The 27,315-nt window shown below is 35.1% G+C and overlaps 3 protein-coding genes and 1 long non-coding RNA gene across 5 annotated transcripts; 3 read left to right on the forward strand and 1 right to left on the reverse strand.

The window, feature by feature from the left end:
• Window positions 1–3,837: 3,837 nt before the first annotated feature.
• On the forward strand, window positions 3,838–5,084 carry LOC120013644 (transcription factor MYB20-like). Its single transcript, XM_038865525.1, has 3 exons — window positions 3,838–4,038; window positions 4,150–4,279; window positions 4,409–5,084. The coding sequence occupies exons 1-3, from the start codon at window positions 3,906–3,908 to the stop codon at window positions 4,956–4,958; spliced, it is 813 nt and encodes a 270-aa protein (XP_038721453.1). The 5' UTR covers window positions 3,838–3,905; the 3' UTR covers window positions 4,959–5,084.
• Window positions 5,085–6,971: 1,887 nt separating this feature from the next.
• On the forward strand, window positions 6,972–12,027 carry LOC120012531 (L10-interacting MYB domain-containing protein-like). Its single transcript, XM_038863978.1, has 6 exons — window positions 6,972–7,063; window positions 8,454–8,596; window positions 8,706–8,938; window positions 9,857–9,918; window positions 10,058–10,364; window positions 11,377–12,027. The coding sequence occupies exons 1-6, from the start codon at window positions 6,972–6,974 to the stop codon at window positions 12,025–12,027; spliced, it is 1,488 nt and encodes a 495-aa protein (XP_038719906.1).
• A 265-nt stretch (window positions 12,028–12,292) lies between these two features.
• Window positions 12,293–13,588, forward strand: LOC120012533 (putative nuclease HARBI1). Its single transcript, XM_038863979.1, has 2 exons — window positions 12,293–13,028; window positions 13,116–13,588. Exons 1-2 carry the CDS (start codon window positions 12,293–12,295, stop codon window positions 13,586–13,588), a joined length of 1,209 nt encoding a protein of 402 aa, XP_038719907.1.
• A 4,717-nt stretch (window positions 13,589–18,305) lies between these two features.
• LOC120011787 lies at window positions 18,306–20,018 on the reverse strand. Of its 2 annotated transcripts, none has more exons than XR_005471123.1 (4): window positions 19,964–20,018; window positions 19,625–19,682; window positions 18,838–18,975; window positions 18,306–18,469 (listed from the first exon to the last, which is right to left on the reverse strand). It is a non-coding gene; the product is annotated as an uncharacterized LOC120011787 (long non-coding RNA). The 2 variants fall into 2 exon arrangements; XR_005471124.1 differs by lacking the exon at window positions 19,964–20,018 and adding an exon at window positions 19,860–19,903.
• Window positions 20,019–27,315: the final 7,297 nt, after the last annotated feature.

The raw sequence follows: 27,315 nt of genomic DNA on the forward strand, positions 1-27,315 counted from the left end.
AATCCAGAAATGAAATGCATAGTATGCAATACAGGAAATATACATCCATCAGTGAGTCAACCAAATAGCACAATAGCCGATCAGGCTAAGCAACACTGGAACCACCAACACTGGTCTCCAGAAATCCATACACCAATCCAATCAAGTGAAATGGTAGCCGATAAGGCTATCCAACACTGTAATCACCACATCAATCTCCAACAATCCATCACACCCCTGGACCCACCCTAATCCCCGTAGGGTGTCTCCCAATCCAGGTCCACACCGAAACTGGATGAGGATCGGGTATCCCGATAGCATAGCCTACACCAGAGGGCGTCCCCTGTGATGCACCCCATCTCAGACGGTCCACCGGTATATATCCGGTCTGTATATGTATATATATCATCCATCAGAAATCCATATCTGATCATTTGGGCGCCTATATGGGCCCACAATCCACATCCACATCCACATCCATATCCAACACCTCCAATCACCTCACTCTCAGAAAACATACCAACAGTGATATATATAACAGGGAATATAAATCAACATGCAAATAGGTCGTATTTCCACCCCCGGAAACCGACAAAACCATAATATCACCAGAGTCCGTAAACCGGAACTCTAAAGCCACATGCAAGAGTAAGGAAACCCCTACCTGGAAATCAGAGTGCTAAAACCAAGCACGCGTCCCAGACAACCCCTAACTCCAAAAGTTAACCCGCTCCGAATCTCAACCGTGACCACCGTCTACACCGAAAAACACAATATATGTAAATACTGTAAAAATACGGTCGGTCAACTATGGTCAACGGCCAAATAGTACTGGTCAAAGTCAACGTATAAATAGTAACCGAGTCAAAGTCAACAGTCAAATTGTAACCGGGTCAAATAGTACCGAACCGGGTCAAATAGTACCCAGCCGAGTTAACTCGCCGGTCAACCGAGTCAACTCGGCCTGACTCGGTCCACTCGCCGGAAACCCATTTAACCCCATCGCCGACGATCCGACCACCCAAACCTGTCAAATCTTATATCAAATTGAAGAACTCGATGAGATAAACTCATAGGTACCTGAAACACGTCAAACCGTTGCCGGAATCGGCCGGATCGACCAAAAGAAATCCGAGGAAATCGGAACTTCAAACTCCGATATCTCCCAAACCACAACTCCGATCGACGTGATTCAAGTTGGGTTAGACTCGTCTCGTCAATACGCTTCTTTTGACACCGGTGGTGTCGCTCACCGTCGTCGAACTCAGAAAATGAATAGTAACGAAGATGTACGGGAGAGAGAAAAGGAAGAAGAGAAGAAAATGCGTAAGAATTTTTATTTTATTTTTTTTATTTTAAGTTTTCTTTTATAACAACTTTGACTTATCAAAAACACCCACCTGTCAAAAACACCCCCAACTAAATTGTTACAATTTACTTCAAAATTCATAACAAATCAAATTTAAATCTGATTTAAGTAATTTTTACTCCAAAAATTTTCTTTTAAAATTCCCCATTTATTAAAATATTTATTCACACTTTAATTTTATTCTCTTCAAATACCGATTCACCAACACAGAGGTTCACTCCACCTCAACCACCACGATAAGATACTATGAATAGTGTAAAATTAGATCAGGATATGACACTAACTTCCGACTTTCGAGTTCCTGTTTCAACATTGATTTGGTTTCATTTGAGATTTTAGAACTAGAAGGAGCCAGAGCCTGAGACTTGAGACTTGAGTCTTGAGAGTTGCACTTGCAGGGAATTCTTTCTTTGAGTTTTGATTTTCTAGGGTTTTTGTTTTCTTATCTTTATGATTTCTTTGGTGTTTGCAATCTCGATTTCTTCTTTTAGAAGTAGGTTTGAACAACTTCAATTATATGGAGAGACTTTTGGATTTTTGTTTGATTTGAAGAAGTTACATTCTATTAATGAAAGTTTGATATCGTATTGCACTAAACTTGAGAATTTTTTGAAGTGTGATAATCTTTATGATATTGATGCAAGAGATTTAGCTTTAGAATTAAAAGTTTTGTGTAACATCTTGCCTAAAGAAGTAAAAAAACCTATTGAAATATTAAATCATTTGCTTGATGGTGGTTTTCCAAATACATGGATTACATATAGAATATTGTTAACTATTCCGGTAACGGTAGCCTCCGCAGAGAGAAGCTTTTCAAAGTTGAAATTGGTAAAATCATATCTTCGGTCCACCATGTCGCAAGAAAGGCTAAATGTGTTAGCTATGTTGTCTATTGAGAGTGATTTGGCGGAAAAGGTTGATTATACTAATGTAATTAGTGATTTTGCATCTCAAAATGCTAAACGAGTTATATTTAAGTAATATTTTTTTTTGGAGTTAGACTTTAACTATATGATAATCGCTACAAAAAAAATTTAGAGGGCCCCCTGTTTAGAGTTCGCCCAGGGCCTCCGTAGACTCAGGTACGCCACTGATACTTACAAGTGTATATGAAACAGAAAGAAACTGATTGAGCAAAGAATCAATTCTTTGGTTATTGTTTGCCTAAGTTCAATGCAAATTTTTCTCCCAGGTTTACTCAACTGTAGCACAATCGAAAGCAAATAACGAACCAAATTTTTGTCATCAAAACTTTCTCAAGAACTCTCCAAAATGCTAGAATGATTTTTAATGAATGACCCAAAAACTATATATCAAAATGGTTGGAGAAAAACTCTATTATAGAGTTTTGTGGTGGCTCACACGAGATACCAAACAAGAGACGTTCTTTCAATAACTTTTTACAAAAGACATATGTTTCAAGTGAAAAACCATTTTAGTTTTCACATGTTTTTCTGACATTTTTGTCCAACAGACCATTCCCAAGTAAGGTTAATATTTTGTTATAATACATTAGTACATACTAAAAATAGTAATATCTATATACAGTAAAATACATATATACTTTTTACTTGATAAAAAGATTTAAATTTGTTTTTATTTAATACTTTCCCCATTGTGTGGGGCCATAAGAGTGCTAGCTAATCCAACGCTTGAAACGAAAGCAAAGCAAGAGTGGATGAGGAGCCCCTTTCCGACTAGGTCTGTCCCCGTACGCGTCATCCACAACATGTTACACGTGTACAAAACCCAAACATTTAAAAGAAGCATCACAAGTGTAAGGATGACATGGGGCTGCTGTAATTTTTTTTTACAACAGCCCTCATTGTAGTTTCATAAGGGAACTTAAAATTTAAAAAAAAAAAATCTGAAAATTGTATTGATATTATAATCGGTGTTACGACTTCAATCGTATATTTTTTGTTTGAAACAAAAATCAAATTCTAACATAAAAAGTGTATGACAATCCTGAATTGTTGGATATAAATCGAAAATATTATATACATTTTTCATGTTGAATTTGATTGTTGTTTCAAACAAAAAATATGTCATTAGATTTGTAAAGCCGATCAAAATACAAATGTAATTTTTAAAAAAATAAAAGAAAAATGTTAGACACTCATATTGATTTTACAGTGGGCTCTGCTGTAGAAACCCCAAGTATAAACATAAAAGAGTCACAATTGGTATCTTAATTATCACAGATGTTAAGTTGTACGCACTGAATTCATGTGCCTCATATGAGACATGTGGAGCTTACGAATTTGCTTGAATCATGTGTGTTCAACACAGCTAATGAGATACTGGAATACTAAGTACCAGAATCTTTATCATTCTCGACCATAAAATAATAAGAAACAAATAAAAAAAAATAAAAGTAAAAAAGCAAGTGTAGCCAAGGTCCATGGGAAGAGAGAGTGGAAGCATCATGTATATAAAGTGGTTGTTAGTGCTATATTGTAGCCATATTATCTGCATACATTTCAAAGAGTACTCTCTCAGTATTGTATTGTGGTATAATTTCTCTGTGTGTGTGAGAGGGAGGGAGAGGGAGAAGATGGGGAGGCAACCATGTTGTGAGAAAGTTGGATTGAAGAAGGGTCCATGGACTGCAGAGGAAGACAAGAAACTCATCAATTTCATCCTCACCAATGGCCAATGCTGCTGGAGAGCTATTCCTAAGCTTGCAGGTCTGCCTGTGGCCCTAAACTCCTATTTGCTTCCAAATAAACAAAGCTAAAATCAGTGTCCATGAAATTAACAGAAACAAAAAATTTAAAAAAAAAATTATGTGATTGCAGGATTGTTGAGGTGTGGGAAGAGTTGCAGGCTAAGGTGGACAAACTATTTAAGGCCAGACTTGAAGAGAGGTCTTCTGTCAGACTATGAAGAGCAAATGGTCATTGATCTTCATGCTCAGCTCGGCAACAGGTTTTATTTTTTACTCTATTGAATTAAATCCCCTGTTTATGCACCTCCTCTTCTTCCATACTCTGTTTTTTTAGTTAAAACCAATTTTGGTAAAGTTGATTGATGATTTATTTTTATTTTTTTTGGCAGATGGTCAAAAATTGCTTCACATCTACCGGGAAGGACTGATAATGAGATAAAGAATCATTGGAACACACATATCAAGAAAAAGCTGAAAAAAATGGGCATTGATCCTCTGACTCACAAGCCACTCTCCACCATTGAAGAACCACAGCAGCAATTACAACAAGAACAGAAGCAGCAAGAAAATAAGAAGGAAGCAGCAGAGACATCATTAGAATCAGCAATCATTGAAGTCATGAGAGAGGAAGAGAAGAGCACATTAATGTTTGATCCAATGGAGGAGATGATCCATAGTTTCTGCACAGATGAAGTTCCATTGATTGAGGCTGATGAGATATTGATTCCATCATCATCTTCTTCTTGTTCTTCTGGTTTAAATAATAATAACATCCTCCAAGAATTGCAAAGTCCAGACTTTGAGTGGCTTTGTGGTTTCAACAATAAGAGCCAATTGGGTTTGTGGGATGATGACTTCACCAGTTGGGATTGGGGTCCTCAGTGCCCAAGAATGGTTTTGGATCAAGAATATTCTTGGGACACCAATGTAACTTTTTAATCTTCTTTTGGGGCCAGCTTGTAATTTGGCTGTTATTAGTGGTCACAGAGAGTAAATAAATCAAGAATCTTGAAGAAAACACATATTTTTTTAAGTGAAAAAGGATAAAAATAAGATTTTATGTGATATCTTTATAATATGCATGAACAATGTGAGTTGTTGTGTTGTCATTTTGGTTTCTGGTAGGTTATTGTGGGCTTTAATTTGCCTCTATATGCACAAATAAGGTTATTTTGTAAAGAAAGTTATAATTCTTGTGAAGGGTTTTTTTTTTTGTTGGTAACCGAGAATAACTCAGTAGGTCTTCTTTTGACAGGCAACTAAACCCAAACTCGAATCAGACTAGACACGCGCAAACTTGTTTGATAGGTTAGTTGGGTCGAGCCCCTGCGCAAATCACTTGGAAATAATTGTATTAGTTTAAAATCGAACTCTCGATCTCCGACAAGATTGTTAGGGCTTGTAGCCTTCAATTAATCCATTGATTTGTAAAGTAATATTATAAAGCTTCTTCCCCTTTGGGCTCATGGGAACTTGCCTTAAATTTGGTGACAGTTGCACTAACTAAACTACTATTTATTTTTATCTTTATATGTATAGTTTGAATTTTGAAATGCCCAATATTGTAATCGGATAAGTGTGATGTTATGTTAATTATAATTTATAGCTTTTGTGAACCATTTTTTATACTTCCACAAAAAGTCTTCATTTTTTATATTTCTAAGAAATCCAAGGTTTTTTTTCATATTGAAAGCTACCAATTATATCCAAACTTAAGTACTATATATATATATATATATATATAACTCTCTTAGTTAGTGGCTCATATACAGTTCCAAGAGCCGTATCAATGGCTAAAGAACCCCTACTTTTTAATAAATACCACTCTGAATTTTGAAATCTAATCATATAATTCATAGAGGAACCAGAAAACAAATAAACAAAATAATCATAGGAAAAATCATATAGTCAAAGACAAATAATTTTAGCTTGCACGAATTTTCTGTTCCTTTGACTGTTGCTGGACATTTGACACGCCAAAATTTTTTTTTTTTTTTTTAAACAGATAGACATAGTATTTCACTTTAAACCATATGGTGCAATCATAGTTTATTGTTGTGTTTTGACTATTTGGGGATTAGAGTTCAGGTGTGACGGTCAGAGTTTATATTTATATCGAATTTTAAGAAGGTAAATTCCTATGATGTCTTTTTCGATAATTTTAAAATATATATATTACAATTCAAGTTTCATTTAATTAACTAGCTTACCCTTAGGAGATTGTCTTGTGAGCTAAAACCGTAGCACACTAGTAACAATGACCTATTTCCAGCCGTGTGTGTATATACATATAAAATGAGTAACTAATTTTTAGGATTCAAAATATTTTTAAAATTTAGAAAAAATATATTCGTATTTTAATCGATTTTATGAACCTAATGATATTTTTTTGTTTGAAACAAAAATCAAACGCAATCTATAAAGTGTATGAAATTTTTTTATTTATATCCAATAATCCAGAATTATCATGCACTTTTCATGTTAAATTTAATTTTTGTTTCAAATAAAAAAAATCTCTTTTAGTTCATAAGACCGATCAAAATAAATATATATTTTTTCTAAATTTTTGTAAAAAGGTTTTGAACCCTAAAAGTTAAGACCTCATAAGAGAATTCCTCTCTATATATATATGAGGGATTCACATAAGGTTGTAGAATACGGAACACCTTTTTCACCGTTGATTTAAGTGAAATTACCCTTAAGAGAGAATTCATGTATGTATGTATGTATGTATGTGTATGTATATATATATATATATATATATATATGTGGACCCAATCAAACACTAATTATATATAAATTCATATTCTTTTCACTTGAAATTAACAACCATTATTGCATAATTTTTAATACCTACGCACGGGCACCCACATTAATTCCCAGTTTGTAGTGGTTACAAGTTTTTACCTCGATTTGTAAATATTAACTTTTGAGTTGAGAAGTTTAGGGTTTATGGTTCCGGATCGTGGGAACTACATGTTGTTCCGTTCTCCTTGTGGGGCCTATCAGCTCCCAGCTCCTTATGTGTTCGGATTGTTAGTCAGGTGATATTTTCTACTTCGGCTCCTTTGACCTTAAATATCCACCAATTCAAGCAAAAAGGAAGAAAAAAACTGCTTACTAGTCTGATGTATGTGATAATATTGTACTAATTCATGTACTGAAGAAAGATAAAGTTAACAAACCGTAGTTCACGTTCACATATCAATTATTTGGAGCTGAAATGTTTGAATTTTAAGTGGTCGACGATTTGGCTCCTTTTTTGGACCAGAAGTTTGATTTTTGGTGTGTGAATTGAATCCATATATAATTATCATTGCATGTATGGTTCACACTTCTTTCATTTACTAAAATACGAGTACCATTTTTTGTGGTTGCCATATATCATTGGGATTAAAAACGTTTAAAGTATGTTCAGCACTTGATAATGTTAAAAAAAATGACCTTAAGATACACATTCGAGGGGAGAGTCTCTTTATACGGGCATCCATAATACATAAGTTGTGGGCGCCCAATGGGCTACATTTGAGATCTTAAAATTGCGAATTTGTTAGTACGCTCGATCTCAGTTATTATCCCAAAATAAATTAAATCATGCATTCAAGGTGGTCGAGTTGATTGGAGTGAACCCTTTATTGTTTAAGATCCTTCTGTGAAAGTTGATTAATCTTGATTTCATACTACAACGTTTGGGTATTACTCAGGCATCTATTGGTCCATGAGAGTTGCGAAGGCTGACTCAGGTTTATTAATCAATTGTCCAATGAACAACTGAGTTGGTTCAATGATAAAAAAAAAACATTTACATAGGTTAACAATTTATGATTCCTCATCATTTACAACTAAACACAATTCTCCTTGAATGTTATTTTTTTCGTAATTTGTCAAATTTCAACTACGTATGTATGTATGGTATATATTTGTAAAAGTTAATAGCATTATTTCCTCTCCATGTCCCAACGGTGGACACCATGATTGAGGAAGAAGAACGTAAAACCTTAATCCTATATAAATAATATGCACATCATTCTCAAACCACAACAAACACACCCATACCTACAAAGCTATCATGGTGCCACTTAGGTTATGGTTAGGATTACTACTATCTATCATAACACATGTTACAGCCAGAATCCTCCACATATCCAAAGCTCAAGCTCTCTGGCCTCATGAATCATCATCACACACACGTGTTCATATACACGCAACAATTCTCACATGTGAATCAAAAATGTGAACATGAAATCTAATTATTCCAATAAACCATAATAAAACTGAGGGTTATATATTTTTTATGGGATTATCACATGTATGATAGAAAAACAAACTTACAAAATTAGTTTACACTAAAAAAGCGAGAAGTGGAGGTCCCACACGACGGAGAGCGTGTGAAATAGCTGGTGGGGCTACCAAACTCCAATTTCTTTGTAAAAGTCGTGGGTTCTGGTCCGAAGAAAGTCAAACTGGGGGCCCTAGAAGTCCGCTCGCCGACAAACGCGTGGATAAAGACGCGGAGAGAATATATTGGCCCAGTTTGGCAACACGTTTAAAGGCCCGCGTTCCAATTGTGTCTTACCGTAACGGCCCGCAACGGTAGCTTTGCATGTTTGGTGAGCCCAGTAGCTGTGTTGCGGCCTGCAGCTCATTAAACGACGTTTGAGTCCACGATAAACCCAAATTCATCAGTTCACCTAAATCGTACGAACACCTCACCACGGGAAGCTGTCGACGAGAAGCGTTCAGGCGCAACCACGGGAAGCTCTCCACGAGAAGCGTTCAGGCACAGCGGTAGCTACGCTTCACCCCGTTACGAAGCTTGGACTGATACGTATAGCTGGAGAATCACATCTCAACTCCGATTATCAGGTATTACACAATTAGCTCCTTCTATTTTGAATTCCCTTTTTGTTGTTCGCAAGGTTAGGGCTTGATTTCGTGAGGTTAGGGCTTGATTTCTTATTTGCTTGAATGAAATTGTTTGAGACAATTTGCATACGCTTTCTCCAAATGTGAATGTCTTCAACCTAGCCCTCCCGCTCATTCTTTCTTGACTTATCGATTCCTAATCTAGGGTATTAATTTCCGCATCTTATCCTACAACCTAAATAGAAGTTGTCGGTTTACTAATGCTTGCCTCAGGGGATAATCCTAAGAAGGAAGCTGCTGAGGTGGGATCCTTGAATAAAAAATTAGTATTACTAGCTGCTTTGTTGTTCTTTATTTTCGAAGTGCTCTATTGTTGCAGTTTTTTGTTTGGGATGCCTTGGTGCTTCTGTGGATCTCCAAGAGAATCCCACTCAAACCCAATTCAGATATCACCCCTTTTTTACTCCCGAACTTCCCTTTCCCAACATGATCCTCATTGACAGGTTAGCTCTATCTGGGTTGTAAAGCTAACCATTTGACACTCTGTGTCATGGATTTAGGGTCTAGGGTATTAATTCCCGCATCTTATCCTACAACCTAAATAGAAGCTGTTGGTGTGCTAATGCTTGCCTCAGGGGATAATCCTAAGAAGGAAGCTGCTGAGGTGGGATCCTTGAATAAAAAATGTCCGGCTTGCGTTACGAGGGAGGAGTACTTTTGAACAATTTATTTCTACAGAGTACCAAATCTTATGCTAAGAAGAAAATTTATAGTTACTATTTTTGAACCAAACTGCAATATGGATTATGATTTGCTTGTTTTACTGTTGGTGCTTATTGCAATCCTTGTATTTCAATGTTTACGATGATGCAGAACATGAGACTGTCGTAGCAAAAGACAACATATTTAAGTGGAAATTTATAATTGCTTGCATTGTGTTTGTGTGATTGTAATGATTCATTTGTTTATAGATCCAAATTCCTTCATGGCAACCTATATTTTTTTCTCTAAATGCTGGTTATTTATATCATTGGTATGCCAATCAAATTTTTTTTTTTGTTCAATTATTGTACAATTGTGTGCCGTAGCATATTATTTTGTGTCTAAGTTATACAAATGGGCCTTGCCACGTAGTATGAGCAATACCACACCTCTTGCACCATCAACACAAGCTGCAGACAAGGCCAATTGGGATTCTGCCCAAACAAAGTTTTTGTTGATCTTTGTGTCGAACAATTAAAGGAAGGGCGTAGGCCTGGTTCACACTTCACCAAAGAAGGTTGGCAGAAGATAGTTGCTGGTTTTTTTGATAAAACCGGGAAGCGATATGATCAACCACAGTTTAAGAACAAATGGGATAATCTGAAGAAGGAGTACAAATTGTGGAAGAAGCTGCGTATTCATGACACTGGGACTGGATGGGACAATGTTCGTAACACTATTCTGGCGGACAATGATTGGTGGGAGAGAAGAATTCAGGTAAGTTTGATGATTATGTGAATGTAATGTAATCTGTTAATGTTAATGGCCACGATATCAAACATATGTCAATTTCGATAAAGTTTACTCAATGTTTGCTCACTCTGAATGTATATATGTCAATAAATTGGACCTGAAAGTGAATTTTATGATGCTTATAGGACAGATGCAGAAGCTGTAATCTTTGAATGCATATAGGACAATGGCTCGAACATTAAATGATGATGCACTATATTGATTGTTGTATATAAGTTGCTAGCTGTGAATGCATTGTTCTATGCATCCAATAAGTGCAAGCTGCTTGTAATTTCAATTATCCCATTCAATTTAAAATTAAAACTTGATCAGAAGGAGCATAAGTTCTGTCCTTTAGTTTTTCAGTTTAATGATAAGTTTGGACTTTGGTTATTTTTTAAGGCAGGAAAAAAGGGAGAAACGGCAACTAGGATGAACCATGACCCTAAAAATCTTTTAGATCTGTTTTTTCTTCTTCCTATCTGCTTCAATTTTTTTTTTAAATTGCCTGCTTGCTGAATCGCACACTTTGTATACATAATTATTTGATCCATTGTTCCCATTTGACCTATACATGAAGCCTAACGGGTACATGAGTTGTTGCACAAAATCAACTCTATCTCAAGGATTTAGCTGAAAAGACTGTGTTCTTCAGTTTTACCTCAATTATTTGTTCGACTTTTTAGATTTCTTTTTGCCTGTTTTATTTTTTCTTTTCTTCTCTTTTCTGTGAAAGATTAGTGGTAACTGTACAATTTAGGAGCATGAGCACAAGGCACTGATATGTTGGATCCCTTGATATAAAGCTTTAAATGTGGGGTCAGGAGTTATGGTAGGTGTTTTCACTTAAGTAGGCTGCTAGGAATTAGGATCAGTTGGGGATGATTGAAATTACAAGCAGCTTGCACTTAATACATGTGTATATAGCTATGTAAATGCTAAATAACATGTTTTTTGACTGCATTATAATACATAACTTTCTTGTACTACATTTCAGGAAGACAAAAAGGTTGCCAAGTTTCGAATCCAGGGACCTGAAAACCTTGAGCAGTTGGAGACACTCTTTGATGGAATTATGGCCACTGGTGAATTTGCATTTTTTGCAGGAGCATCAAACGAGAATGCTGTGAACCATAATGATCAAATGCGAAAGTCAAGCATAGGAGAAAATGTGGATTCTCTTCACATCTCCTCTGATTACTCTCCTGATCCAGAGTTTGACATCAACATTGAGCAAAGTAATGAAGTAACTAGCTCTCCCACTCCACCACTTCGTCAAGTTAGGAGGAGGTCAGGCACATCAGGGACCCGTGGAAAGAAGAAGCGTAGGGCATCTGCATCTGACTATCGCGAAGACATTAGCAAGTCCTTGGGAAACTTAGTGTCTACTGTGAATAGCCGATCTCATTCTATAGCCAGTACCCCTGTTTCAGGTGCTAAAGCTGAAATTGCTGAGTGTATGCGTATTCTAGAGGAAATTCCAGAGACCGCTGAGATGGGAGATTTGCTTTTGTTTGCTCTGAAACTATTCCATAACAAAGACCACCGTGAGTACTTTACTGCAATGTTACGCAGGGACTGGCAGCTTGCGTGGTTGAAGATGATGTACGAGGACGCACAGGGGGGTGGTGCAGGGGGCAGCAAATGAAGAAAAAAAAATTAAGCTTCAATTTTCAATCATTTTATGTTTAGACTATTAAAAAAAATTATTTGAGTTGTTCAATTTTCTAGATTTTGACATTTTGTTTTATCTTTTCAGTAAGTATACTTATGAAGTTATGCTTCGAATTAAATGTCAATGTGAAATGCTGAATTTATAATTAGGTGTGCTGTTATTCCATGCAATTGTGTTAAATCTGAATATGGTGGTAAGAAATATTAACATTAATATATTTCATTGCTCTTAACAGGAGATGGATATGTATGCCGATGAAACTGATCATTTTATTTTGGAAGAACTTGCGGCTATTACGGGGGTCGCAATTATTGCGGCCAGTGAGGTTATGTCTCATATTCCACGAATACCTTGTTGGAGGTCATGCTACACAGGCCATATGTACATGACAGACTTGTTACGTGGTAACAGAATCAAATGTTTGTCTGTTTTGAGGATGGATAGGAGTGTGTTCAGGGACTTGTGTAGACAATTAAGCACGAGTTATGGCCTTCAAGCATCTCGTGAGCTTAGTGTCAAAGAAATAGTCGGAATGTTTGTTTACACTGTTGGAAATGGTGTCGGCAATCGGTCGGTGCAGGATAGATTCCAACATTCTGGGGAAACAGTCCATCGCCAATTTCATAATGTATTGGCCAGTTTGATTCGGATGTCAGACGATATTATTAGACCACGGGATCCAACATATTCGACAGTCCCGAAGTACATAGAAGATAACGAGATATATTTTCCATATTTTCGGGATTGCATTGGGGCAATTGATGGTACGCATATTCATGCATCAGTCCCTAATGATGATCGGACACGATTCATTGGGCGAAAAGGCGTGACCACGCAGAATGTGATGGCGGCATGTGACTTTGATATGTTATTCACATATGTGTGTGCGGGTTGGGAGGGATCGGCGCATGATTCGCGAATTTTTAGTACAGTTCTCTCTAATGGAAACTCAAAGTTTCCCCACCCTCCCCCAGGTGAGGCATATGAACATATTTATTATAAACTACTATGCAATGTAAAATTCATTAGTAAGTAACATTAACTGTCCTAATATGTTACAGGAAAATATTACTTGGTTGATTCAGGATATCCGAATCAAAGTGGATATCTAGCACCGTATAGGGGACAGAGATACCATCTAGAGGTATTCCGAAATGGTCCCGATGTATCGACACCACGGGAAGCCTTTAATCATGCTCACTCATCTCTCCGCTCGGTTATTGAGCGCACATTTGGTGTGCTAAAAAATAAGTGGCACATTTTATCAACAATGCCCCCTTACTCATTTCGCACTCAAGTGAAGATCGTGGTTGCCTGCGCAGTTTTACATAATTTCATACGATTACGCGCATTGGATGACCCGGACTTCACTGCATATAGTGATGATGACCACACTCTTCATGTCTCAGGCATGGAAGCCAGTACCAGCCAAGTTGGAGCGAGCACTTCGGAGCACCAACCATTCATTGGTGAGGAACTAGAGATGGCAGCTCTTCGCGATATGATTGCGGCTGAAATGTTTGCATCGTACTAGATTACTTTTTTTTTTTTATTTACCAACGTCATCAAATGATGTAAACTACTTTATTTTAAACTATTATGCAATGTAAACATTTCGTTAATTTATATTAATATGATTAATTTATATTAATATGATTTAGTATATTAATATGATTAAGTATATTAATATGATTAATTAAATTAATATTATTAATTTATATTAATATTAATAATTTATATTAATATGATTAATTTATATTAATATGATTAAGTATATTTTAATATGATTAAGTATATTAATATATTAATATGATTAAGTATATTAATATATTAATATGATTAATCAAATTAATTTATATTAATATAATTTATATTATTAATATATATTAATAATTTATATTAATATAATTAATCATATTAATATTAATAATTTATATTAATATTATTAATTATATTAATATTATTAATTTATATTAATTTGATTAATTTATATTAATATGATTACTTATATTAATATGATTAATTAATATTAATATAATTAATAATAGTAATATAATATTAATATAAATAATAATATTAATATAAATTAATATTATTAATTATTTTTATACGTAAAACGCGAAATTACGGTTGACAGCACCGCACCACAGTTTTAAAATGTTATGCGCCAAACAGCTTTTTGCGTTCCAACACACCACACAGCACCACAGTTTTTTAACTCACAGCACCGTACCACACCTCACAGCAGTTGACAGCACTCCCAAACAAACCCATTGTGATACACAGAAATGTACGAGTGCTCACCAGCTAAAGTAAATAAATTTTGAGTTTTTGACTAAGTCTAGTCTCTGTCATTATCATTTGGATTTTGGAGGTCAAAACACAGTCATAGATGATGCAGTGGCCGGATTGAAATCATGTAATTCACTTCCACTTGGCAACTCACAATCAACCTATTGATTGGCTTACAACACACTATCCTACTCTCTTTACTAACAACTAACAACCTTACTTGATTAAGACATAATTGGAGGTCCCTTTTTACATATATATGATATTATTGGAATAAAATATATAAGCGGAGTGTTTATTCCAACCAACCACCTTAGTAAGAGTTTAGTTGATGAATACATTTGTAGTCGTGAGCAGCGTTTTGTCCCAATTTATTTTGTTATCAAGTGGAAAACTTTTATTCGTGCGGGTTTGATTATCGTAGTTTACACTCATATTCGGATGTTCAAAGAGCATACTTATATAGTATTTTAATTAAATTATCAAAAAAAAATAGTGTTTATTTGTACTCCAGAGAGACTTCGAGAAGATTTCAATAGAAAAATATGTGAATTTTTATTGAAATCATTCCGAAACGTCCCTCCCTAATTATCTCGCACTCGTCTCTCAAAGAATAGCTTGAGACATTAGATTAGAAGTCCATTTGTACATATTAGTGCTTATTTGGTTATTGTTTTGTTTGCAACAACAAAAAACTAATTAATAGCGCAATCTTTGCACTTAAGTGACGTGAGACTTGGCAAATCAAACAAAGATAAAAGCTATCTATGGAAAGAATTTTGCTAAGAAAAAAAGTGTATTTATAAAATAATGGACGTGTGAAAAAGAGGTTGGTGACTTGGTGTCCACTTGACAATCATTGCCTTGCACTTGGACAAGTATGGAGGTTTCGAGAAATAGAAAAGGGAAAAACACAGCTAGTGGAAGATTGAGTGAGCCAAGAATATTGTAGACACAACACAGCATGAACATGATCATCAACAACCTACAAAAAACAATTTGTCAAAAATATATATATGTTTCTAATTAATGAAAATATAATACACAGATAATGATAAAAATTGTGAGGTATATAGCTTTTGATTTCTGATAGAGCAATACTACAGACTCCCAATTTATGACCCTCATTTTATCTTCAATCCATATGTTATATGGGATAGTTATTGATTATAAACACACATGTAAGATATATTAACATTCAATGTTTCACATGAATTTAGAAAACATTCAATGTTTTACATGAATTTATAATAAAAATGAGGTGATAGTCTTAAGTATTAGTCAGTAGTGGTAGCTTTTGAGCATGAATGATGGTGTTTAGGTTGCACTGCATACAAATGGCAACAATTTAGGGTGTGGTCGGTTACCGAATCACGAGCCGGTGGTCGACCCACGCGAGCCTCCCTATTGGTCTATTTAATGGGTTTTTTGGGGCCCCCTCTTTGTTTTGTTTTTGATGTTTTTGCCAAAATTTTCCATTAATGAATCAAACTAAATAAATCAATGATCCAATGAGTAGTGTTTCGTCTTTTCATTTTATCTATGTTATCTGTCTATGTTTGCAATTATTGTTGATTTGATTATTCAAATTAAACTATTATATATGTTCTTGTAGCATGTCATCACAATCGCAATGCTTTTGTCATCCTTAACAGTCAAAAGAAAACGTTGATCACTTTTTCACTCAAGAATGGAAAAGAAATGTGAATGTTAATTGGTTTGGTTTGGTTTCTAAATAAGTGGGTAGAACCCAATTCACAAGTGAGTTCATGATTTTTGACAAAGAAATGGTCCTTTACCCACTTGTAATGTAAATCTAAGCCCGTACATAGAATTCCATGTATTTGTATGACATTGTAGTTTATGAGTTATTACGTGAACCCATGAATTTATCTAGTGTACATTCAAAGAGTAGTGGACATGGATTTTCATGTAAAAATGTAATGTTCGTTCCGTTTAGTAGTACTTAATTATTTTTAAATTTCAACGTTAACTAAAAAACAAGTTAACTTATAAGTTATAAAAAAAAATATTATGTTAACTAATAAATTAGTTTATTTTTTTTAACCATTTTAGATCTTATAAGCTAGCGTTTTTGGATGTTTGGTGCAATTTCTCCAACTAATTTATAAGCTCCAAAATAAATTGCATCAAATAGGCTAATTTTAGAGTTCTTTTAATGGACAATTTGAGCCGGATTTTGGCTAAAGTTTTTTGTTTGTTACGATCAATGTCTGCCTGTTGCGGCCCATCCTGTTTCTATGCAGCTGTTGGATTTAAATTTCTTTGTACATATAATCCAACTAGTCAAAATCCCGCGCATAGCGCGGGTTTTTTTTGTTTAATTGATATTTTTTTAACTGTTGCATTCATATGTTATTTGTTTCAAGTTCGTTGTTCAAGTTTCACATACTGTGATACAGAGATATTATTTTGATTTTCAAATTGATTTAATAATTATTTATGAGAAATTATATCAAACTAATTAAAATGTATTTACAATATATTAATTTTCATAATTAGAAAAAATTTGCATTGTTCATCTAAATACGTGGTTGTGGTTATTCCTTAAATCTTTGATCAGGACTCTTAAACATTATGTCAACTCTCCTTTAGTGGGGCATGTCATACTAACCTACAAAACTCCTAACAGGCCGTAAAAGATAGGCAATGGCAAGAGCAAGAGCAAGAGCAAGATGCATCTATTTTAGTGCCTGGATATATAATTAGCATAAAATTAATGAAAATTAATTAGCAGCTGTGAATCCATCATGGAGAGGTGCCATGAAATGCTACTTTCCATAGCTAGACATATTTAACTATGAACTTACAACTCCTTTTCATGTTGTTCAAAGGCCAGCAATGTTTTCCTCGTCTTTCATTAGCCGACCAAGCATGCACATGGGATTTTATTTAGATGCTCTCCTCTCTTGTGCCAATCGCCTTGACAAATCAACAACATTTTTCCTTACCTGTATAGCACAATGAACTTTTGGCACACACTTGATATACATACCATAAATATTCCATGATAGACATGAAAAAACACCTTCATATTTGCCTCCAAAGCTCTTATATAGTTAGTCCGAAGAAGGTAATTAGGCAGCGATAGTGATCCAAAAACCGAATTGAAGAATTTTGTCATAAATTCTTGATAGATATGATTGGCATGTATTCAATGTCATCAATCTGCAAATTGTGGTATAGCTCCTGCAATCAAGAGGAAAAGAGCATTTTATTATTGAGAATAAGCCATAAAAGTTGAAACATTACCAAGTGCAGCCTACACATGGTTAAATAATAAAACAACGATGGTTTAAAAAGAGATGCTTCTAATTTATAGAACTCATTAAAAGATACAGACATTGCAAAGATGTATTTCCTAGATTTGAACCTATGATCCCATGACTGCAGTGAAGGAACTTTACCAATTGACTATAGGTTAACCCTTACATTCCCTATTGTTCCTTTTTACAGGTAAGAAAAGGGGAATGGAGGAGAACACACGCCCCACAACCTCATTTCCGCTAAGTCATTTACATAGCTCTTGACTATCTAATCATACTAATGACTTCAATTATCAAAATACTGAAAATCTTTTGCATACTGGAGTAGAACTTAATTTATACGCAATTGATAAGCCACAACAATGGCTTGGCTCCCTAAGGAAGATTACTATTTGCAATAAAAAAATGATTAGAGATAAATATGTTGTGGTTATTTCTTAAATCTTTGATCAAGACTCTTAAACATTATGTAACCACTCTCCTTCAATGGGGCATGCCATACTAACCTACAAAACTCCTAACAGGCTGTAAGAGATGGGCAATGGTAAGAGCAAGATGCATCTATTTTAGTGTCTGGATATATAATTAGCATAAAATTAATGAAAAACTGACACCACCAAATTCAGAGATGAGGGGTGATAGAAATAAGAGATTGAGCTTCTCTCAAACCTTGCAAATTCAGTCGGGAACAGCAAGCAGACAACAGGTCCGTAGAACATTAAACTTTTTTAATTGCCTCTGGAGATGTTGTAATGGAGACAACGTGAGTGTTCGAAATAGAAATAAGAAAGAGTGGAGAGTCCATGTAGGAACAACTGAGAGTTTTAGCAAGCCAGCTGTCAAAATAATATCAACACTCGTTAGAGCATTGATATAACAACATAATCTCCCAAAGCGATGGCATTTGTTGATTATTAGAAAATCAATGAATATAACAGCATAATCTAAAACTGCCCAAACATATAGCATTAGTTTATAACACCATTCCTCGTTAAATTTAATTAACGGTATCATAGATCTGTAACTTACCTCTTGCTGTCCCCTAGAAATTCATTTTTTTTTAAAAAAAATATTCTATATGAAGGTAGCCACCAGTAAATTAGCCTTTTCTTCTTAGTATGAGCAAGTATATGCCCATTCATCAAACATAAATAATCTAACAATGAAAATATATAAGTATTGCATGAATATTGGGAGAACATACCGTATTATATTCTTACAGTTTAAGAGATTCAGGAGATAGAGCCATTTATTAATCACCAAAGAACCCCTTCTCCGCTGACGATGAATCCAAATTGCTTGTAGTTTCTCTCAGCTGTGCTTCAAACATCTCAATTGCGCTCTTGGTACAGAATCAATAGTATTATCAGATTATTGCAATTTATACAGTCAGAGTGGAGTACTTTCACTTTAATGCATCTCCACAATCATTTGAAGTCATTTCCTTGAAAATATTGATTATCTAACAATGAAAAATATAAGCACGACATGAATATTGGGAGAACATGTCATATTATGTTCGTACAATTTAAAGGATTTAGGAGCTAGAGCCATTTGCTGATCATCGAAGAACCCCCCTCTTCACTAACAATGAATTAATATTGTTTGTAGTTTTGCCCTGCTTCAAGCATCTCAATTGTGCTCATGGTATAGAATCAATAGTATTATCAGATTATTGCAATTCCTACAGTCAAAGAAAGAAGTACCTTCACCTTAATGAATCTCTAAAATATTATTGAAGGCATCTCCTATAAAATATTGATTTATCTCTTTTTAATTGATTACAAAGCTATTCTCCCACTAAACTGATGCTTAAGAGCACAGTGAAACAGTTAATCAAACCTTAGCAAAAACATGAAGAGATTGAGTTATATTACTATAGATATCTTATACAATTTAACCTTAAGGTCTTATATTTCAATTACGGTGTAGAAAATAATGAAGGAAGTGTATGTTTGTATATCATAAACCATAAGTGGAACGATCCATACCATTAAGAAGATCCACAATAATCAAGTTCAATAGACTTCATGATAATTGCTCCCGTTCCTACAGAGACAAAGCACACAGACTACAATAAGCTAGTATTACAAAATCAGACCAAAAAAAATGTGCGCATTGATGAATCAGAAGAAAGTGGAATGATACATTAGTTTAATAAAATTAAGGATGAATGCCATTCATAAGGTAAGCTAATACTAACAGAGAGATGAATCAAAATCATACCCTTAGAAAATTGGTAATTGGTGATATAAATTCCCATGTCTTGCTTACCTAGCGCAGATTGATCAAAATCATATCATTCAAATAGAGTGTACTTAGTACAGTACCTAATTAACTCAAGATTCCAGATTGCCCTCAAGACCAATATTCCATTTGCAAATCAATGTTCTGATCACGCCCAGCAACGAATCCGAGAAAACCCATTAATCACAACAAAACTCCAATATAGAGAGAGCATGCACACAAAATCAAATGAGCACCTTTTTTTCTCCATGGCTGCGGCATTTTGTGAGGCATCTAGGAATTGCTGATGGGATGGGTGGAGGAGTCCCTCGCGGCGCTTCTTGAGCATGTTCTAACTGAGCTCCACCAGATCATCCTCTCTCCGGCTGCGTGCTATGCTGTTGCAAGCCTTCTTCCTCACTTATGCCTCATGCTCGGCCACAAGAACATTGTGGTCTTTGGTCGAGTCAATCTAGGTCTATGTCGAAAAATCATTCAGACAAAGCAAGTCAAGTGGCGATTCCGCCTTTTAGATCCAAACGTGCGAGTGGGCCAGAAATTAAAGGGAGAATTTTGGTGGAGCGAAATCAGAGATTGAGCTTCTCTCAAACCTTGCAAATTAAGTCGGGGATAGAAAGCAGACAACAGGTCCGTAGACCACGAAACGACTTTTACTTTTTTTTTTTGTTTTTTTAATTGCCTCTCCAAACTTGTAACATGAAAACTATATAACATCTCGAAAAATAACAGATAGTACAACTATCTAACCCTCAAAAATATTAACACGAACTTTGTGACTCTTACTATGGTTATTAGACAAATACACCATGTCTTAGCATCACAATGCAATAGTATGTGATAATGCACTAATGTGAATAACACACATGTACATATACAATCAGTGCGCCAAAATAGCCAAAGGACAGTTTCTGGATAAAAGGACCCATCACTTAGGTAACTTTACTTTGTGCAAACCTAAGGCATCTTGTTTTGTGCATCAAGTATACCAGTGAAATCTATTACTGAGTTGTAAAATTTCAATAAGGAACCATCATCTTCCATATGCCCTAAAAATTATAACTGCCTGCAAGGGCAAGGAGCTTACACTGCGTGCAAAAATCCACACCCAGATAAAATTAATAAACCAAACTTGGTTCTTTTATAGAAACATGTGGAATATACTATTTGCTTCTGACGACAAAATATTTCACAATAACGAATCAATGCTCTCTAAAAACATGACAAAACGTACAATGACAAAGCTGTAATTGTTTTTTGTAGAAACATCAAGTAAAGAAACAGGAACATACCATAATCTTCGAAGAACTCACCGAAGGAATCGATTGCCAACATTACAGCCACTGGCAAGAGTTCTTCCACCCTTTCTTCTCCGTAACGAATTTCCAGAATTCGCTGGGCAAACTTCATATCCTAACCTGTAGTAAGTCGCTTCAATTCCTCCTCAATTTTATCAGCAAAATTGTTCAAACCCATTAGAAGCAAACCCTTTGAATTTGTCTCAACAGCATACTTGATCAAACAAAATTTAACTTATCGATAAATGTCAAATTATTTCGTACCTAAACTCAAGGGTGTTGGTTTCTACATCACCTCTTCCCAGCAGTGTTGCGCTTCAGGAACTCCTTATCATAAAACTTAGCAAACTTCGAGAAATCTTATTGAATAACGCAAAGAAAAGGGTCTCGATCACTAAGCTTTGAGAAACTCAAATCCACTTGGTTCCTTTTCTGAGCTGCCTCCCACATACCATCCGCTTTGATAATTTTTTTAGATCCATCGATCTGCTTCATCTTCTCCTTTTGGTACAGGCCCATACTGCTCCAGGACCTAGTAGGGTCAGAGAGGGAACATGAGCTTCCCGACTACACGCACCAATCAGGTTCCTCGATGCCACCGAGCGAAAAGTGGCCGTTGAAAAGATCCTCGGACCATAATCGCTAATCCGAACGTACAAAGCTCATCGGCATCGTGATTTGGTCCACTAAGTTATCGGATATGGAAGATGCAGAAAGATGTGTCGCCGAAATCTGGGAGAGACCATCAAGATTCAAGAGAGAAGCAAAGAAACCCAAGAAATTAAAGCATCCCATATCTAATTGAAAGGGAAAAATAGGAATTAAAGAAAACCGAAATCGCTGTGATATGAAGAAGATGAAACGTTCAAGGTGACGTTGTACGTTATTTTTATTTAATTTTTTTTCCTTGCCTTTGCACAATTTTGCTTGGAAAAATTGTGAGTAGAGAGAAATAGAGAGGAGAAATACTGGACAGTCCACGTAGGCACAACCTGACAGTTTTAGAGATACAGTTGTCAAAAATATATCAACAGTTGTTACAGCCTCTGCTTTTATATATAGTATAGATAGATACCATTTTTAGTTTTTCTTTTTTTTTTCTTTATCCGTTTATGGGGGAAAAAAAGAAGTAAAGTGGAACCTTTTAGTAACCCTAAATGTCCAAGTGTTCACACAGATAATGGGGTGAGGACCAGCACCAGGAGTTGATTAATGGGTCCATATATAAGAAGTTGATTAATAACTGGATTTCATAGGAACAACTCTTCAATCACTACTTGCCACCTCAACAGCAGAAATGGAGAAAGTATGAGCTTTTCTTATATAAATTTTTTGGGTATTTCTTATATTATATACTTTCATCACTTTACATCTCATGATGATGATAGTTATGATGTGTGTATATATATATATATATATATATAGTGACAGCCTCTTATATTTGATTCTCTTCAAGGGGGTTATAATATATAATGCTCCATATCCATGTCATTATTATTCAAAAACCTTATCTTCTGCCACAACACTCACTACATCATTCTACATTGTTCTTCCTCAAGCTATTTTAGACATAGTGTTTTTGGGATTTGGTCCAATTTGTTGAATAAATACTTGGACGAGTAACATTGTGACACACACACATATATAGATACATACATAGTTATTGACATGATCAACTAGATTTGCCGGCAGAGCTACCTGTATCAATCATTCTACAACACATCAAATGCCAAAAAATAAAGTGCAATGTGCACACTTCTTCTCTCCTTCAAGTTCTAGATCAGCACTAACAACAGTTTTGTCTAGGATTAAAAGAGAGGGTTTGTTTCTTTGTTTTTTTTTTAATATTGTTGAATTTATTTTTTTTCTCTGCTATCATCATTGCCGGTACAAAACTGAGGTGTTTTTATGTTTTATAGTTTATAATTATTTATTATTCCATGAGGTGTTTGTTTGTCTGGAATATATAGACATTCATAAGGTGCATGTCATTTATAACGTCACCATGAATTCATTAAAGATCAAATAAATCCCATAAAAGAAAAAAGCTCAGATATTGATGTGTACTGGGGGAAATTTTTATTTTTTTATTTTTTTTACATGACAACCCAACTGTTACTACTGATAAAAATGCACATATATTTGCTTATATAGGTTTCTTAATGAATACTAGTTTGAAAGGATGTGAACCTTCGTCCCAAACCTACCACTAGGTCAAAGAATCCTTGGTTTTTTTTTTTTTTTTTTTTACATTTTGAAGCCATTTATTTGATATTAGAGAGGCATTGAAGGGATTTCAATCGAAGGGAGAGAATCGAAAATCACGAGTAACTTAGAAGATATTCATGTGTGTGGTATCTCACATAGGTCTTGAGTTCGAACTTCTCCATCCCTTCCCCTGTAAAAAAATTGGAGGGAGAGCATCTCACTCCCTGAATGGGCTAGGACTATACATATATATAAGTGGACTTGGATTAATTGGGCCCTTCAGACAAAATTTGGTGGGCTCACTTGGAGACTTGGGCCAGATCCACTTGGTCAAGTTAAACAAAGATGAAGCAATCTACATAAAGAATTGGCCAATGAAGTATATATACCCAACACTTGTCAAGAATTAGCTAAGAAAAAAGTGCATTTATAAAATAATGGGGATGTGAAAAAGAGGTTGGTGTCCACTTGACAATCATTGCCTTGCATAGGACAAGTATGGAGGTTTCGACAAATAGAAAGGAAAAACAAAGCTAGTGGAAGAGTGAGTGAGCCGAGAATAATGCATGTACACACACAACACAGCATGAACATGATCATCAACAAACAACATTTATATATATATATATATACACACATAAATTCTCCTATGTAGATCAAAAGTGTGAACCAACTTTGTGGACTTGTTTTTCAACCATAGATGTGATGGGTCCTATAGTAAATGTGTGACCCTCACTTATGTTGTGTTTTATTATAACCATTGGATTTTGGTCCACAAAGTTAATCCACACTTTTTGATCCACATAAGAGAATTCCTATATATATATATATATATATAATGTTTCTAGTGAATAAAAAATAATATACACGGATAATTAATGATTAAATTGGGCGGCAACTTTTGATTTCTTGTATGGCCAGTAATAGTAGCTTTTGAGCATGAATATATGATGGTGTGTAATTTTAGGGCTGCATACAAATGGCAACAATTTGGGGTGTGGTCGGTGACCGAATCACGAGCCGGTGGTCGACCCACGCGAGCCTCCTTATTGATCAATTTAATGGGTTATGTGGGACACCTCTTTGTTTCGTTTTTGATGTTGTTGCCAAACTTTCCTATAAATGAATCGAACCTAAATCAATGATCCAATGAGTAGTGCTTCTTCTTTCCATTTTACCTATGTTATCTGTCTATGTTTGCAAATTAAACTATTATATATGTTCTTGTAGCATGTCATCACAATCGCAATGCTTTTGTCATCCTTAACAGTCAAAAGAAAACGTTGATCACTTTTTCACTCAAGCATGGAAAAGAAATGTGAATGTTGATTGGTTTGTAAATAAGTGGTATTCACAACTCATGAATTTTGAGAAAGAAGGGGTCTCTTACTCACTTGTAATGTAAGTTCAAACCCGTGCAAGGAATTCCATGCATTTGTATGACCAAAGGCAGACGTAGTGCTATGGCACTGGGACACGGCCCCCAGTCAAATAAAAAAAAAAACCCTAATTACACTTTAAATTTATAACAAACTGATCATAAGAGCCCCAATCAACAAATTGATTGAAGGCCCCCAATCAAAAAAAAAATGAGGCCTAATTGGACCTCTATTTTGAGGTTACAATATCCTTTAATTAGAGTGTTCTAGCACTTAACTAATGTATTTTATTGTGTTTTAGCTTAGTTTTACACTTACAAGTGTTTACATTTTGTTTTGTAGGATTGGATCTAATTTGGGCAAGTTGGAGCACTTTCTAAGCATTTTTTTACAATGAGGTGTTGGGATACCTCCACTTCCTTTGAAAAATGAAACAGAGCCTTCGAGGGGCATTTGATGAAGACCAACTATCCATACGCCTATAGGAGCTATCCGGACAACTGTCGCGGATCTACACTTCAAAAATTGATTTTTGTAAGGGATTTTTGGGCATTAAACGTTTGTAATCAATGAGAATCAACTTGTAAGGGTATATAGGTATTTTTGACATGTAAAAAAGAGGGTTAAACCCTAGGATAATGGTTTTTTACACATTGTTCGTTCTCTCAATAGCCATCATAGGAGTAGTGTAGAATAACTCTCTCTAGGTTTTCTTTGTTGTTTTTGATTCCTTTCTTTGATTTTGTATAAACTCTGATTTAGATACAATATATTTGATGTTTATTGTAATAATCATGAGTGACTAGTTGTCTTTTCTAGTCTCTAGTCTCGAAGGGTGGATGCAAGTTTCAATTGCTCAAGGTATGTCTAAAGAGTCGTAGCTTCGATCTCTCTTTCGGTTTTGCGATAATTGTGTATTTGGGTGCATGAGACTAGCATGTTTATTGTGTTTTTGGATTATATAGTCTAGGGATTGAATTTAATATGCTTGAATCATGAATTGTTAATGCCCAATCCATGATTTCCCCAATTAATTGAGTTTTTATTGCATAGCTATTGATTGTGTGTATTGATGATGGAGTTTTGTGAATTTTACGGAATATGCATGGAAGAGTTATGGTTAATTGGTCTTTGAGTGTGAAACTAGGGTGTTAGTAAAGCGGAGCCCCAAAGGGGAACATTAATCCATAAGAATAGGTGTCTATCCTTTTGCGTTCATTGTAGACCAAGAGGTCCGATGGCCTCCATATAGGAATCGAAGTCTTCATGACCAATTTCCTTTGCATATGCATAGTTAATAGTATCGCATAATGCATTGTGTATGGTTGTGCGTGTTTGCAATTATACCTCGAACATGAGAAATGAGTATTTACCAGGAAGGATTAGGAGCTAGATGTTGTTAATCAATTGTATGTTTTCAATCAAATCTTGCTATAATTTGGTTACAAACAAGTTCACATGCTTATCGAGCTCTCGGCCCTATTACTTTTCCTCACTTTATTTGTTATTTTTTGCATTCAGTTCTTTAGTTAGTTGTTTGCATTTATCCACAAAAATTACATTTGCTTCCCTATGGATTCGACTCCGGACTCTTAGATTTTATTACTTGCCGACTACCCTACACTTGGGGTATGTACGCACACGCACTATTTGGTGTCAGTCAAGGCTCCTAGTTCACTAATTACAACCCAACCCACTAACTAACTTTGACCCAATCCAACCCTCATAAATCTTAGGCCCTAATTTTACCTTGTCATTTGTCAAGACCACCTGCCAAGCCCCTCAATTCCTCTCAATCTCTCAATATCATTCTCTCTCTCATATGTCGGCAAATAAGTCCCAACAGTCAATGGAGCCCTAAGCCCAGTAGCTCACGGCAATTTCACCTCTGTGGACAGAACAATTTCCATCTTATGAAGTTGCGATAGGCATAAATAGATTACATAAAGAACCCCAAAAATATCTCAAGGGATAGCCCCCGCACCAACTTTGTACCCCCAGTGATTTCTATTCTTGGGTCTGTCACTGTGTATGACATTGTAGTTTATTAGTTATTGTGTGGACCCATGAATTTTTTCAATGTTCATTCAAAGATAGTGGATGCGGTTTTCATGTTAAAAAATTAATGTTGACCCCTCGTTTGGTAAAGTTTATTTTTGCAATTTCAACGCTGGCTAAAAAATAAGTTAGTTTATAAGATATAAAATAAGTTGTCAGGTCGTTTGGTGAAACTTATAACTAACGCTAGTTTGTAAGTTGTGAAAAAGTATATTATGTTTAGTTTAAAACATAGAATAAAAACTACACAAAATATAAGAATTGTAAAAATTATTGTAGTTTATTATTGTATAAGTTTTTGGTAAATTTTATTTATTTTTGTTATAAAACAAAAGAAAAGATTTTTAAAAAAAAAACTCCTATGGATCTTTTTTTTTGGGAGTGTTTTGAATCTTATAAACTAGTGTTTCTGGTATGTTTGTTACAGTTTTTCCCACTAAGTTATAAGCTCCAAAATTAACTGCACCAAACAGGTTAGTTACTTGAGGATGTGTT

Source organism: Tripterygium wilfordii, chromosome 13 (assembly GCF_013401445.1).
Source record: "Tripterygium wilfordii isolate XIE 37 chromosome 13, ASM1340144v1, whole genome shotgun sequence".
Taxonomy (NCBI): Eukaryota; Viridiplantae; Streptophyta; class Magnoliopsida; order Celastrales; family Celastraceae; genus Tripterygium; species Tripterygium wilfordii.